General features: G+C 39.8%; 1 protein-coding gene across 1 annotated transcript; it reads left to right on the top strand.

Annotated features, from left to right (window-relative positions):
* The first annotated feature begins 10,920 nt into the window (after nt 1-10,920).
* On the top strand, nt 10,921-15,669 carry LOC107771918 (protein TIC 55, chloroplastic). Its single transcript, XM_016591380.2, has 3 exons — nt 10,921-11,579; nt 14,193-14,295; nt 14,383-15,669. The coding sequence occupies exons 1-3, from the start codon at nt 11,143-11,145 to the stop codon at nt 15,514-15,516; spliced, it is 1,674 nt and encodes a 557-aa protein (XP_016446866.2). The 5' UTR covers nt 10,921-11,142; the 3' UTR covers nt 15,517-15,669.
* Nucleotides 15,670-16,330: the final 661 nt, after the last annotated feature.

Genomic DNA, 16,330 nt, shown 5'->3' with positions numbered 1-16,330 from the left:
TAGTCCGAGGAGGAAGAAGAAAATTCCGAGCTGGTCACTCGTGTCTAGTCGGGTGTCATGATTCAAGAGATCCCCAAGCCAGTGAGAGCCGCAACCGAATTGCCTCGACTCAGGGATTTCAAGGGGGAAGTTTTAGCTGAAGCTCCAGAACCAGAAAGAGTCGAGGACACCTTGCCTCGAGGTGGGAAGGCTATCGAGGGGGCGGTTGGCGCTAGTGTAGAAACTGGGCTCGAGGCCTCCAAAAATGAAGGAGGTGCCCCAAAAGATTTACTTGGGGTAATAGATATTGACAATTCCTCCTCGTTTCCCTTGTTCACTAAGTCGATAATCAAAGAAGCTCGGGCGGTGGAGACTTGTCATGATGAAGGGGTCCATGGAGCAGAAACCCATGGAGCGGAGGACCCTTTCTATGGCTATTTTGTCGGTGTAGAGGATGTCACCGGTCTGGATGACATGGAAGTGTCGAGGAAGAGTTCAAATGAGGCTTCCTCGAGCCTTAAATTTATTGATCGATTTCCAGCTCCAAGCGTCGATCCCGATTGAAAGCGATCAGTTATCATCTTGGTCCCAGAGGATGCCCGGGTCCTCTCTACCCCTATGAGGGTGGCTATCTACCTTCGGTGCTTGGTGACCGATGAGGACCAAACTAAGATAGACGAGGTGGAAACGCCATGCCTGTTCAATAAAGTTCAACATGTGTTAAATCGGGTAACCTTAGATTTCTTTTGACGATTTCGAGTTTGCACTTATGCTTTTTCATATAACTTCTTTTGCTATGTTTGAAGGCTTCAGTACTCCATCATGAGGCCTTTCTGCGATTCCGAGAGGAGTTGAGCTGATACGAGGCTGAGGTTCGAGGGATCACTGAGAAAAAAATATGCTTACAAACTTCTCAGTGAGCAAAGAGAATGTGAGGCTAAGGGCCTTCGGGCTGAGCTAGAGATGGCTCAGAAAGAGCATGCCGACCTGGCCGATCAGGTAAGAAGAATCTTTGAAGTTAGTGATGGTGAATCGAGCATGGTGACTAACGGTTCGAACCCGCAGGTCCAAAAAAAGATCAACATAATTGGGCAGCTTCGTGAAGAGGTAGATGTTGTAAAGGTTGATGCTGAAGAATAGAAAAAGAACATGGATTGCCTGGCCTCAGAAAAGGAGACCGCCCGGGCCCAACTAGCTTCGCTGGAAGTCCAGCTCTGAGGTATAAAAGAAAAGACCTTGATACAAGCCATGAAGATTGAGGATCTCTAGTCCCATTTAAGTTCGTAATTCCAATCGGGAGAGCCTGGTCACGGAGATCGAAGCGGCCAAGTCGGAGGTCAAAGAAACTAAGGCCAATGCTGATGCAGTGATGGCTATTTACATGGTCGATGCCGAGGCTGCTCAGGTTCGAGCAAAGGGCATCGCCAAGCATGCCAAATGGCAATCTCAAAGGGTGGCCCTCGAGGATATCCACGCTCGAGGTTTCAACCTATCAACCGATATCGAGAATGCTAAAAAATTTGAAGTTGAGGCCAGGAGGTTGTCTTAATCTGAGGATGATGATGATGATGAATCCAAGGGTTTAAGCGGGTCCGAAGGCGGGGAAGATCCCGAGGGTGGAGGCCAGGCCGTTTAGGTTCTGTTAATAGTTTTGCAATTCTGTTGAGGCCGTTCGGCCTTTGTAAAGAACTTTTCATCGAACCGTATGGCTGTTGTAAAAAGATTTTGAGATATATATGTATAAGGCTTTTTCCTTCTATGGCTTCTGAATCTTTGATTTTTTTGTTTGTTTATTTTCACGAATATCGAAGTGCCTTGGCGTGAAATAATTAGGTTGTGTTTGAATGATTTCTCTAACTTGGACAAAGGTGGCCCTTGGACTCAATATATAATCCTCGAGTGAGAATGATGTTTCTTGAACTCAAACTATGGTGTTGGGCTAGTCACCGAGTGAGAACGATATACTCGAACTCGGATTAAGGTAGCCTTTAGGCTTGTAGTCGAGTGAGAATGATTTGGTCGAACTCGAATTAAGGTAGCCCTTAGGCTTGTAGTTGAGTGAGAATAATTTGCTCGAACTCGAATTAAGGTAATCCTTAGGCTCGATATATAGTTGACGAGTGAGAGTGATTTCTCGAACTCGAATTAAGGTATCCCTTAGGCTTGTAGTCGAGTGAGAATGATTTGCTCGAACTCGAATTAAGGTAGCCCTTAGGCTCGATATATAGTTGTCGAGTGAGAGTGATTTCTCGAACTCGGATTAAGGTAGCCCTTAGGCTTGATACCTTTATAGAGATTAGATGTAGTAAATTCCTTAAGAAATGCAAGATTATCGATTTTACAACAGGATAATTATCTGTAGGAGAGGGACTTCTTTTCATTCTTGTGTAAAATAATTTTACATGCATACATGTTTTATTCCAAGGCTCGAACAGTCCATACGGGCACAGTTCATTTGACCGTTTGACCTTTACAATAAATTCCTCCTATCAAGATCCAATTGCTTTTCCTTGCTTAAGCCATTATCCGAGGGTAATCTCCCCTAGTATTCGAAGTTTATTATAGAGAGAAATTTCGGATACTATCGATGTGATACTTAAAACTGATCCACTATTGCCTCGTTAAAAACCTTGCCGAAAATATCCATTTGGGATAAAAACCGATTCATGGGAAAAAGAGTGCAACGCATGCTTTCAAACCCTAAACTTTGTATGGTTCATTATTGGTTACCTACATTTGTTAGTTCTAAAAGTAAAAGAGAATGAATAGGGGTCGTACCTTAGTAGTAGTATCATTTTAGGTGAGTTACATTCCAATTGCTTGGTATTTTTTTTACCGTTCATCGTTCCGAGCTTGTAGGATCCTTTCTTAGTGATCTCGAGAATTTGGTACGAACCTTCCCAGTTCGGGCCCAATTTTCCTTCGTTCGGGTTTCGAGTGTTCAATGTGACATTACTCAGTACTAAGTCTCCGGCGTTGAAGTATCCAAGGTGGATCCTTCGGTTGTAATACCTCTTGATCCTTTATTTTTGGGCGGCCAATCAAACATGGGCTGCTTCACGCCTTTCATCTAATAGCTCCAGGTTTGTATTCATGGCCTCGTTATTGGATTCCTTTGTTGTGTATTGGAATCGGATACTTGGCTCCCTGACTTCGATTAGTATTAGAGCTTAACCAAGGAGAACAAATTAGCCCCGGTACTAGATTTTGAAGTCGTGTGATACGCCCAAAGGACTTCGGACAGGATTTCCCTCCATCTCCCTTTGGCTTCGGTTAACCTTTTCTTAAGATTTTGGATTATGGTTTTGTTGGTCGATTAAGCTTGTCCGTTCCCACTAGGGTGATAAGGTGTTGATAAGATTCTTCTAATCTTATGATCTTTGAGAAATTTGGTCACCTTGCTGCCGATAAATTGTTTCCCGTTATCACATACAATTTCAGATGGCATCCCGAACCGGCATATGATGTGGTCCCAAATGAAGTCGATGACTTCCTTCTCCCTGACCTTCTCGTAAGCCTGTGCTTCTACCTACTTAGAAAAATATTCAGTCATAAATAAAACAAATTGAGGCTTACCCGGTGCCCGTGGGAGAGGGCCAACGACGACTATTCCCCATTTCATGAAAGGCCATGGTGATAAGATCGAATGCAGTGGTTCCCTGGGCTGGTGAATCATCGGAGAATGTCTTTGGAACCCATCACATTTTCGAACGAACTCATTCGAATCTTTGCTCATATCGATCCAGTAATAGCCGACCCTGATTATTTTTCGAACTAATAATTTGGCACTTGAATGATTTTTGGGGGTGCCCTCATGGATTTCCCTTAGAACGTACTTAGTGTCTCCCAGTCCCAGACATATTGCTAGTGGGCCATTAAACATTTTCCTAAATAAAATTCCGTCCTTAGACAAGCTGAATCGGGCTGCCTTTATGCGTAGGGCCCTCGGTTCTTTTGGATCCGAGGGTAGTTTCCTAGTCTTCAAATATTCTATGTATTTGTTTCTTTAATCCCAAGTTAGGCTCGTAGAGTTTATTTCGGCATGACCTTCTTTTACCACCGATTTCCTGAGTTATACAACTGCCCCCGAAGCGAGCTTGTTGTCTTCGACCAACGACCCTAAGTTTGCAAGGGCATCAGCCTCACTATTTTGATCTCAAGGTATATGCTGCAAAGTCCATTCTTTGAACTGGTGTAATGTGACCTGCAATTTATCTAGATACCTTTGCATTCGTTCTTCTCTGACTTCGAGCGTTCAGTTAACTTGGTTCACCACAAGGAGGGAGTCACACTTAGCTTCAATCACTTTCGCCCCCAAGCTTTTGGCCAGTTCGAGACCTACAATCATGGCCTTATATTCGGCCTCGTTGTTAGTCAATTTCACAGTTTTAATAGACTGTCTAACTATATTACCTATGGGTGGTTTCAACACGATGCCAAGTTCGGACCCCTTTACCTTCGAGGCACCATCCATAGAGAGGGTCCAAATTCTCGAGGATGTCCCCCAGTTTAACAACAATTCTTTTTCGACCTCGGGTATTAGGGCCGGTGTAAAGTCGACCACGAAATCTACCAAAATTTGAGACTTAATAGTTGTCTAAGGTCGATACTCAATATCGTTCCCACTGATTTCTACGGCCAATTTGGCCAATCATCTCGAGAGTTCGGGTTTATGCATTATATTTCTCAATGGGTAAGTTGTCACAACACGTATAGGATGGTACTAAAAATATGATTTCAGTTTGCTAGAGGCGCTGAGCAGAGCGAACGCCAATTTTTCTAGGTGAGCATATATAGTTTCGGCCTCACTAAAGGTTTTGCTAACATAATAAATTGGAAATTGCGCACCTTGTTCTTCTCGAACTAGGACTCCACTTACCGCTATCTCTGATACTACGAAGTATAAGTATTGTTGTTCATCCGTCTTTGGCATGTGAAGTAGCGGCGAGCTTGATAGATATTGCTTAAGTCCTTCCAATGCTAGTTGCCATTCCGGGGTCCATGTGAAGTTGTCCTTTTTCTTCAGTAATGAGAAAAATCGATGACTCTTATCGGAGGACCTCGAAATGAATCGTCCAGGGCGGCAATGTGCACGGTTAACCTTTTCACGACCTTCATGTTATCTACTACTGTGATATCTTCGATGTATTTGATCTTATTAGGGTTAATCTCAACTCCTCGATTGGATACCATGAACCCGAGAAATTTTCCTGACCTAATTCCGAAAGCACATTTTTCCGGATTTAGCTTCATGTTTTACTTCTTCAATATACTCAAGGTATCTTGCAAATGCTTTAAATGGTCCTCTTCTCGCAAGGACTTAAACAACATGTCAGCAATGTAAACTTCCGCTGTTTTTCCTATTTTTTCCTTGAATATTCGATTTACTAGGCGTTGATAAGTGGCACCAATGTTTTTTATTTTGAATGGCATTACATTATAGCAGTATGTGCCGTGTTTAGTGATGAATGAGGTTTTTTCCTGGTTATCCGGGTTTATCAGTATTTGGATATACCCGGAATAGACGTCAATAAAACTAAGGATCTCATGGCCTGCCGTGGCATCGATCATGCGATCAATGTTGGGCAAATGGAAAGAGTCTTTTTGGGGCATGCCTTATTTAAATATTTATAATCCATACACATTCTCAGTTTGTTTTCTTTCATAGGGACTACCACTATGTTTGCTAACCATTCTGGGTATTTAACCTCCCGAATGGACCCTATTTTAAGGAGTTTAGATACCTTGTCCTTGATGAAAGCATGCTTTACTTTGGACTAGGGCCTCCTCTTCTGTTTGACCGGATTGATTTTTGGGTCCAGGCTTAGCTTGTGGGTGGTTATCCCTGGTGGGATCCCTGTCATATCGAGATGGGACCAAGAGAAACATTCGATATTAGCTGTAAGAAATTGAATAAAAAATTTCCTGAGCTCGGGAGTTAATCTTGCGCCTAGGTATACCTTCCGATCGGGAAAATGCTTGGTTAATATAACTTGTTCCAGCTCTTCGACTGTCGATTTGGTTGCGTCGGATTCATCAGGAATTATAAAAGATCAGGGAATCCAGTAATCGTTGTCCCCATAAGTCTTTTACTTATCCGATCGGGTTGTGGCCGGTGTCGGCGATTACTATTTGGCCTCAGTGTTCGGGCTCGAATTTGGTTCCTTCAATGGTGTAAGTGCTGATATCGGAATTACTTCTTCAACGACAAACATATCCTTTGTCGCTGGTTATTCCCGTAGATTGTCTTGAACCCCCTCCCGAACCAGGAATTTTAGTACTTGGTGAAGAGTTGAGGGTACTGCCCTCATGTGGTGGATCCAGGGTCTTCAGAGAGGTGCATTGTATCTCATGTCTCCCTCGATCACATAAAACTTGGCCTCTCGTATGACTCCAGCGGTATTGACCGGTACCGTTATCTCTCCCTTAGTGGTTTCGCATGCCATGTTAAAACCATTTAGGACTCGGACTGCAGGCACGATCTTTTCTTGTGGGCCGAGTTGTTCTACGACCCTTGACTGAATAATGTTGGCCAAGCTACTTAGATCAATTAACATATGTTTAATTTTAGTTTTATTCACCAGATATTACCAATGCATCGTTGCGAGCTTGTATGATTCCTTTCGCATCCTCGTCCCCGAAAGATAAGCTTCCTTCTGGTATGTACTCTCGAGTTCATTTCTCCCTGGTGATGGATATTCTGGTGCATTTCGACATTAGTTCCTATGGGATATCGACCCCACTGATGATCATATTAATGACGTGTTGAGGTTCTATATCTTCTTGTTCTGTTTGCCTGTTAGAATCCATGTATATGAAATGATTCTTGGCCCGATCGCTCAAGAATTCTCGAAGTTCCTATTGTTGAATAGTCAAGCCACTTCTTCTCTCAGTTGTCGACAATCTTTCGTTCTATGACCATGAGTCCCATGATATTTGCACACCTGGTTGGGATCTCTTTGAGCCGGATCAGATTGTAGAGGTCGAGGCCATTTGGTATCCTTGATTCAGCTGATAGCTGATATGATGGCGGCTGCATCGATATTAAAGTTGTACTCCGATAGTCTCGGCGCTTCTTTAGACCTGATGGACCTGTCAAAGCTGTTTTTGGTCATGAGCCCCCGATTATTTTGACCTTGGTCATTTCTCCTTTCATTTATAATAGGTCTTCGACCAGATCCACTACTCCTCCAATCTCTTTTATATGGCCGACATCGTTCCCTGTTTGATCATAGTTCATGATCAATGCCTCTCCTGATTCTTTCGAAGGTCCTGGCGGGATAAGCCGGCTCTGAACGAGCTCCGAGTTGGTCATCTTCGACTCTAATTTTCAATTGATACCGATTATATACATCGGCCCAGGTAATGGTAGAATATTCTATTGAATTTTGCTTCAATTGCTGTGAAGCCACCGAGCTTCGAACATTGAGTCCCTAAGTAAAAGCTTGAACGGCCCTTTAGCGACCGGTGGCAGATCCATTCATTCCATTTGAAAACAGGATACAAACTCTCTAAGCATCTCGTTATCCTTTTGTTTGACATTGAAAAGGTCTGATTTCCTGGTTTCTACCTTGATGGCGCCTGCATGAGATTTTATGAAAGAATCTGCAAGCATAGCAAACGAGTCAATAAAATTAGGAGGTAGGATGTGATACCATATCATGGCTCCCTTTGACACGGTCTCCCCAAATATTTTCAGTAGAACAGACTCGATCTCATCATCTTCCAAGTTGTTTCCTTTGATGGCACATGTACAAGAGGTTACATGATCATTTGGATCGGTCATTCCATTGTACTTAGGTATTTCAGGCATATGAAATATCTTAGGGATCGGTTTTGGGGAAGCTCTAGGAGGAAAAGGCTTTTGCACAAACTTCCTAGAATCTAGACCCTTCAATACCGGGGGTGCTCCTGAGATTTGATCTACCCCGGAGTTATAGGTTTCGACATTCTTGTCGTTTGTTTCGATCTTCTTCTCTCCCGATTCTACCCGCTTTGTCAACTCCTCAAGCATCTTTATAATTTCGGAGTTAGTGCCCGATTCTTGTTCATTCAACCTCGCCAGGACCAGTTCCGTTCTGCGGGTGACTTCTCGAGGTGGATCGGGTTCAACCCTACTCGGTACCTAGCTTAGGTTCTGCAACTAATCTATTGCCACCTGCTGAGCTTGTAGCATTTCGAATATCATACATATATCCCATCTTTTTCAATATTTTGTGTGTTTCGAGCTGCCGATCAGGCTCCACTACGAACGATGTTCTCAGGGTCGATAACCAAGTTTGCATCGATGGCCACATATGAATTACATCATTTAGATATGCGGTCTGAATTCCAACAGCATTAGCGGGTGGCCCTACATTTTCGAGCGCCATGTTTTTATTTTCACCTTGGTGACCGGACTCGTTGTTGATATGTAGGCGTGCTAATTGAGAGTTTGCATTTTCAGCCTGAAATCATAGATACTCCAAAGAACAAGTGTAAAGAAGTGTGTGTTATGTAGACTTATATTAAATAACCACTATGATCCTTAGGCCCACGGTGGGCGCCAAACTGTTTACCCTTAAAATCGGATAACGATTGAATTTATATACGATTTTAAGGATACGTGATATAAATTGATACAAGAATGAGAAATTAGATTAATGTGGAAGTAAATGACAAAAAGATAAATATGACCTTTGCCTATTTAATAGCCTTTAGCCTTGTGAAATTAATCTACCTTGAACTAGAAATGATATTTGTGAATGAGAGAGTGGAATGGGTGACAAAGCTAGGAAATAACAATATATTGCTCTTTGAGATATGTTACAATGTGTCCCCTTGAATAACTCAGTTTGCTCTATTTATTGGGGGGAAACCTACCTTTTTAGGCATTATATTGTAAGAAATAATAGTCTTGATTTAGTAGACCTTTGGCACCTTTTTAGACTAATTTCGCACGCCATAATGATTAGTTAGTGGCGAGAATCATGGACCCCTGTCTGAAAAGCTGGCAAAGCTTTTCTTCGAGGTCATTGGGAACGAGGTCGGTTATGTCTTCGATAAATACGAGAGCAAGTCTGAGGATCTCGATGGCCGACTTCGATGGTGCTTTTGAGTCCGATATTATCATATTCCGATTTGGCTGACTATGCTGGACATTAGATCGAACCCCAAACTTCGATATCGAGAACGGTATCACCCGTGACTTCGATTTCTATCTAGATATAGATGTGTCGACTCTGGTCAATTGCTTCAGATGCTCGATCGAGCCTCGAGCTCGATTTTACCCGTGTATAGTAGTAATTAGAAAAAATATTTTATTATTTAAGTTGTACCTTAGGTCTACTAGTACTTTTTGTTAAATTTGATTCTACAATCAAAATCATATATGATTGGTCATCTGAAAAGTATTACCAAGATATGAGTCTTGAAATCTGATAAAAATGGTTCCTTATGTGGTGAAGGTGATTGGCTGTGGTGTTCATACGATGGTAATCAATGGCAAAAGTAGTTGATGATGTTGGGTGTTTGGTGAAGGCTAGGGTGGCCTTTTACCTCCAAAGCAAACAACCACAATAACACAATACTATTATTATCACCAACTACCTTCACTTATTAGCCCCTTCTATTCCTAGTCACCACTAGTGTCAATTGCATATAATTGTTGTCAAACAATCATAAGAAAGTATCACCACCAGCCACCATTACCAACAACCTCTACTTACTAGACACTTATAAAATCATCTCCTCTATTTGTCTTTATCGTACAATAACTGCCAACCACTTCTGTTGCTAGCCACCGCTGTCAGTCAACATTATTACAATTATCACCTATGACCACCATTGTAAGACAACTACCATCCACCTGCACCAACCACAACCACCATTAATCACCAAAGTCACCACCAATATAAGCATACCACCACATTACCATTAGTCACCAAAGTCACAGCCTTTATAAGTGGGCGTTTGGATATAAAAATTGTAAAATTTCAGAAAAAAGTAAAAAAATAAATTCGAGTGAAAATGACATTTGAAAATTAGAGTTGTGTTTTGAACATGAATATAGTTTTGGGTTATTTTTGAAGTTTTGTGGGTGATCTGAGTGAAAATTTTAAAAATTGTTTTTTGGAGTTTTTCAAATTTTTGAAAATTTCCAAAATTCATCTTCAAATGAAAATTGGAAATTTTATGGCTAAACACTGATTCCCCAAAAAAGTAAATTTTTTCGAAAAAAGTGAAAAAATTCTTATATTCAAACGGGCTCTAAATACACCACCAGCTCCAATCACTAGGCTTTAAAGTGTGCTTCATTAAACAAATGAATTTTATGACACCGTGTAAATTAAGATCTTCTCCAATACATTGTGATTGTAATATTTAATTACTACTATTATATTTGAAATTAATTTTATAATTTTTTAAATAAAGATAAAATTTGCACTACTTAAAAAGCAAACAATTTAAGTTATTCAATGTTCAGATACGTAGTAAAGATATGTTCAATTTAAGTCAGAACATTTTTGTGGTTAACCCACTTTGACTTTTATAGTGTGATGACAACTAGATGACACTTGGCACTCCAGTAAAATCAGCATTTTATATATGCACCATATTATTTAGTAGTATATCTTTAAAAAATTAAATAAAAATATTATAAAAAATGAGAATGGAAATTCCTTGTGGTAATATGGGAGATTGAGACATACTCCATTCCACATTAAGTAATCAATTTACCCTCTTATTTTGGTCCACAATAAGTGTCCATTTATATTATAAAAAAAAAATTCAATTTGTTTTTTCAAATTTACCCTTGTGTATGTATCCTTAAAAAGTCTTTTATTCCTCATATTAAATTATGCTGTAACATTTAATTACGAATAATTTAGTAACACTAACTATTTTTGTTTAGAATTTAATATTTTATTAATGGGTGTGGCGTGGACAAATTGGTCAATTATGGACAGAAGAAGGGAGTAATTAATTTTCTGAAAAATCTTTCTTGTATTTTGTGTGGCTATCATTGGTTCGACTGAACAAGAAGCAACAGTAGTCTTTTACATTTCGACTGCTACTACATGTGTCTCTAATGCATCCCACTCCTTTTCTTCTCTGCCACCTACATATCATATTCTCTCTTCCCCAAACACACACTTCATTAACATCAAATCACCCATAACTATGGCTTTACAGCAACCATTTCTCTCTGAGTTACTCCACTTAACTTCAAAGAGGTCACTGCCAATTACATTGACCACAAGAAGTACTATTCTTTCTCTACATCTACCTCAAAAACACAATCTTTATCTTCACAACAAGCAGTTGAAGAAACAGGAGAGAATAAGTTGTTATGCAATTGCAGAGAATATTGGGGGTGGGATCTCTTCATCTGAAAATGATGATCAAAGTGTGCTTTTGGAAAATTCAAGCTTAGAGGAATTGAGGGGACAAAGGGAAATTGTTGGTTATGATTGGACAGAAGAGTGGTATCCTCTGTATTTGACCAAGAATGTTCCTGATGATGCACCTTTGGGTCTCACTGTCTTTGATAAACAAGTTGTTTTGTACAAGGATGGCAGTGGTGAACTCAGATGCTTTGAAGATCGATGTCCACATAGGTAACCATATTTGTGTCTGATTTATTGTATTTACACTGAGGGTGAGTTTAGTGAGTTCAACTTTGTTTTCCGCTCGAACGATGTATAAATAAATATTCAAATAAATCGGGGTCGGCTATATGAATTCTCAGTGATTATGTTTTTCCATTTAGATTCATGTCAGACCAGCATTAATGAAAATATCTACTGGGCTAAAAAACTCCTAGAAAACATAGGACCTGAAGTAAATTGTACTAACATGACAAACATATTCCCAGCTATTTGGTATTGCCTATATAGATATTTTTTGCTATTAAATGTGCATGAATCCTAAGAGATTGTAGGTCTTTCGCCACAATTTCCTCACTTGTGATTTCAGGTATATCTCATCCCCTTTTAACACTGCTAGTTATTGTTTCATACCAATGGGCTATGGACCGGTGCATCTCGAAGTCAACGTAGGACATAATCAAACTATCTCAAGCAAATCTTCTTTCATTTTATCCTCGATGTGTGCAATACAGTAGGAAATTAAGACCACACAACCAGGGTAAATACCTAAACTCCTAAGAGAAATCAACGGGTTTCTTCCTCCTTCACTCTTCTCCTCCCATCATGGGTCAGTCTTGAAAGTAAAATCTTGGTGAAGTTGGAAGGAAGAAAAGTTTTGGAAGGACAAAAGAATTGTTTAAAGGTACCAATATCTTCACTTTTACTTACTATACAAAACATGGAAAGTTAATTGTAACTCTCCTCTTTTACTACTTGTCCTCCCATCCTTCAGAGTTACCACAAGTTGCTGGTTCATTCTTGCCTTGGTATGGTGAGCATCTCAATCGGAACCTCGTATTGGAGAATGTTGGGTGTACGAACAAAGTCCCATATTGATAGCTGAAATGTTGGGAGTCAACATATGAGATGTATGGATCTCTTGATAGTGTGAGGTCTTTAAGGGAAAACTGTGTCGGCTTGTCCCAAAGTGGACAATATCTCTTTGGGTGGCACATAGTGATCTCGAAACTTGACTCATAGATTGTGGTAATGGGCCACATGGAACATAGTTCGAGGGGGAGACCTCTGAATTGTGATAATGGGCCACATGGAACTTAGTTCGAGGGGGAAATGGGAGAGCCCAATGTTATATAAACCCCACACCAACACATTGCAATACTGAAATGGGACTCAAGTTCCATACGTTGCAATGGACCATAGCAAATCACCACGCTCCGCATCCATCGTCCCCAATGGCTGTGCGCTAATACCGGCATCACCATTCATGGCACGTGGGCATGGAGGGCGGTGGGTGGCTTTGATACCATTGATACAACCCAAGTAGAACCACACCCCAAGCTAAAATGGTCCAACAGAGAAGATAGTTTCTAGGAGTAGTGTTTTGGTACAATTAAATTGTCTACTTCACGAATGAAGCTTGATATTTATTCTTAATCTTTTAATGTTTTCTCTCTATTTGATTCTCTAATTTCAAACACTCCTCCATCTTTCTTTTTGGTTTTGCTATTTAGTAGACTTCCTAAGAAGATTTTATTAATCTGTTTGGCTCCCTCTCTATCTATAGCATATCGTCGAAACGTGTTCTCACCTTCTCAGACATCCAGTGTCTACCACAAAACTGGTTCTTATCAAATTGTTCTGCCTTGTTTTAACCAGTCCACTCCCCCTCCGTTATTTGCATTTCTGCATTAATTTTCCAGTTGTTGTCTACTTACTAGTTAGCTGTGTGCAATTTCTCTTTCTATATCTGTCATCTGCGAAGATGAATGTAAGAAATACATACACTGAAATCTTGGAATGCCTATGGTTTTAGATCTTTGAATCAGTTGGAGCGAATAAAAGGATGCACTTTTCTTAGATCATGTAGATATGGCTATCATAAAGTCTTATAACATGGCAGACTAAATTACTAATATACTTGGAAGAAAGTTATCGCTCATAAATATGAGTTGCAGCAAAAGGAGTGAAAATGAATCAATGCTCTTCCCCTCCTTTTTTAATAATGCAATAAGAATCCATTTGATGACCAATGAAGTATTGAAGATTGATACGCATCAAATTTGTGGAATGTAGTATTGAACTTGTGACTAGTACAGTAAAGAAGTATATACGTCAGTCTTTTATTTTTTAATTCTTCAAAATCTGTATCAAGGGTCGTGTCACGTCACAAGTGTGAAGTTGGTGAAATCATAGGCTTCTCTTTTTAACTTTATCTGTGGATTTTCAAAAATCCAACTTTGATAATCCTCTTTTGTTAAGCCATGACACAGAATTTTATTGTCCACAACGAATACGCTACTGCATCGCTGAAGCTGCAGCTATTCTGCCTATTTACATCAACCGATCAACTGTTGCCTTAAAAAATATTAAAAAATTTATACCCCCAAAATTTGTTGACAATGTGCGAAATAATCTCTATATTTGGGCAGAACTCCTGTTTTTCTCCCTCACCTGGATGTAACTTATGTCTGTCTATTGGTTAAGGATTCAACTAGTGTCTATCGATTAGTCAAGGATTCAGCTAAACTGACTTACAGATTGTTGCGAGATCGCCTGTTTTGACTTCTATGCTTTTCGAAAAAGTTAACTCCGGAATCCTGACCACAAATTCCTTTCATTCAGATTAGCCAAACTCTCTGAAGGACAACTGTACGACGGCAAACTGGAATGCTTATATCATGGTTGGCAGTTTGAAGGAGATGGTAAATGTGTGAAGATACCACAGGTTGGTTTTATGCATCTTCCATTGTGTTTCATGTTGCTAATGTTAAACTCCATTTTCATTCCCTATCTTTAATTTTGTCCCAACCAGCTACCTGAAAATGCTAGAATTCCTCGATCAGCTTGTGCTAAGAAATATGAAATTAGGGATTCCCAGGGAGTAGTTTGGATATGGATGTCTCAAAGAACACCACCTAATATCAACAAAATCCCCTGGTTTGAAAACTTTGAAAGGGAAGGATTTCGAGACATTTCTACAACTCACGAGCTCCCTTATGACCACTCTATTCTTCTGGAAAACCTCATGGACCCAGCTCATGTCCCGATATCACACGATAGAACAGATTTTACAGCAAAAAGGGAAGATGCTGGACCACTATTTTTCGAGGTAACAGAAAGGACTAACCGGGGGTTCGCAGGATGGTGGGGCAAGGAAAAAGATCAAGGCAAAGCAAACTATACACCGAACTTCTTACGTTTTGAAGCTCCTTGTGTTCTTCAGAATAACAGAGAAATTGTTGATGAGAATGGGGAGAAGCATTACTTTTCAGGTCTATTTCTTTGTAGGCCATCTGGTCAGGGAAAATCCATGCTTATTGTCCGGTTCGGAAACACAAGAAAAAGAACTGGGATACTTAAATTTATCCCAAACTGGTTCTTGCATCAGAATGCAGGCAAGGTTTTTGAGCAAGATATGGGGTTCCTTTCGTCCCAAAACGAAATCCTAATGAAAGAAAAGGTTCCCACTAAGAAATTGTACTTGAATCTAAAGTCGTCGGATACATGGGTAGCTGAATACAGGAAGTGGATGGACAAAGTTGGACATGGAATGCCTTATCATTTTGGTCACAGCACCATTTACCTGCCCCAACAACCTGCTGTTGTCGAGCACGCCCCTGCTGGTTTCGTTGCCAATTTTTCGGCAGCTCAGCCAGCTAAGGGAGGAATCGGTGGAATGTATGCTCCGAATCCCGCCAACAGATATTTCAGGCATGTAGTCCATTGCAAGGATTGCAGAAATGTAGTTAAAGCTTTTGAGACTTGGAAAAAAGCTCTCTCTTTTGTAGCTGTAGTGTCAACTGCATTGGCAATTCTAGTGTCAGGAAGACAGTGGAAGGCCCTACTTTTGCTTTCAACATCACTATGTTTGGCTGGAATATATGCCTGCTCAACAGCCATTGCTATGAATACAACCAACTTCATAAGGATTCATAGAAGATTGTAAACTTAAAGAGTTTTGAATTCCTTTGCCTATTCAGTATGTTTTCCTTCCACTTCCTTTTTTGCTGCTTCTTAGGACTAGAATTTTGTGGACTCTTAAACTCAGTTTCTTCATACTGTTGAAATATGTATATATACTCAAATTGCACTCAACAAACATATAGTAATACTCTTGACATATTTTAATGTATTATATTAAAGGTTTTTTTTTTAAATTATTGTACTAACACATCCTAATGACAGTGTGAATCTTACATGACATTTTAAAAATAAAATACCCAAAATTAGCCGAATCGCACCGATGCCGAAAAAAATCAAGATGATTAGAGCGATTTCGAAAATTTTAAATAGGTATGATATTAAATTTCTTAAAAATAACCACCAGAACGAAACCATCGACTAAAATTCTTAATTCTTATAAGAGACTGTCAAGAAACGTTCTCATCTTTTCTGAGTGCATATATTTAACTTCTTCGCATTATGTAAGAAAATACATTTTATATTGTTCAGTGTGATTTTTTTTTTGTTTTCCGCCTAGTATCTAGTACCCGCTTTGAGTCCCCCAATTAATTAGGATTCACATTGTGGAAGATCCACTAAAGAATGAAGTGTTTTATATTTTTTTTTTCATATTCATTGCTTGAACCCGAAAATTCTAATTAAAGGCACAAGGATCTTTTCATACCACCACGACACTTGCCGGTTACATTCATTTGTGGTTGATGGTCAAGGAAATCATAGTATTGTTTAACCAAAAAATAGAATTTTAGTCAAATCTAGAATTTAGAAGAACACGGGTTACTGATAATCGAAAGAAT

Source organism: Nicotiana tabacum, chromosome 20 (assembly GCF_000715075.1).
Source record: "Nicotiana tabacum cultivar K326 chromosome 20, ASM71507v2, whole genome shotgun sequence".
Classification (NCBI taxonomy): domain Eukaryota; kingdom Viridiplantae; phylum Streptophyta; class Magnoliopsida; order Solanales; family Solanaceae; genus Nicotiana; species Nicotiana tabacum.
This window is presented reverse-complemented; position numbering and strand designations above follow the sequence as displayed.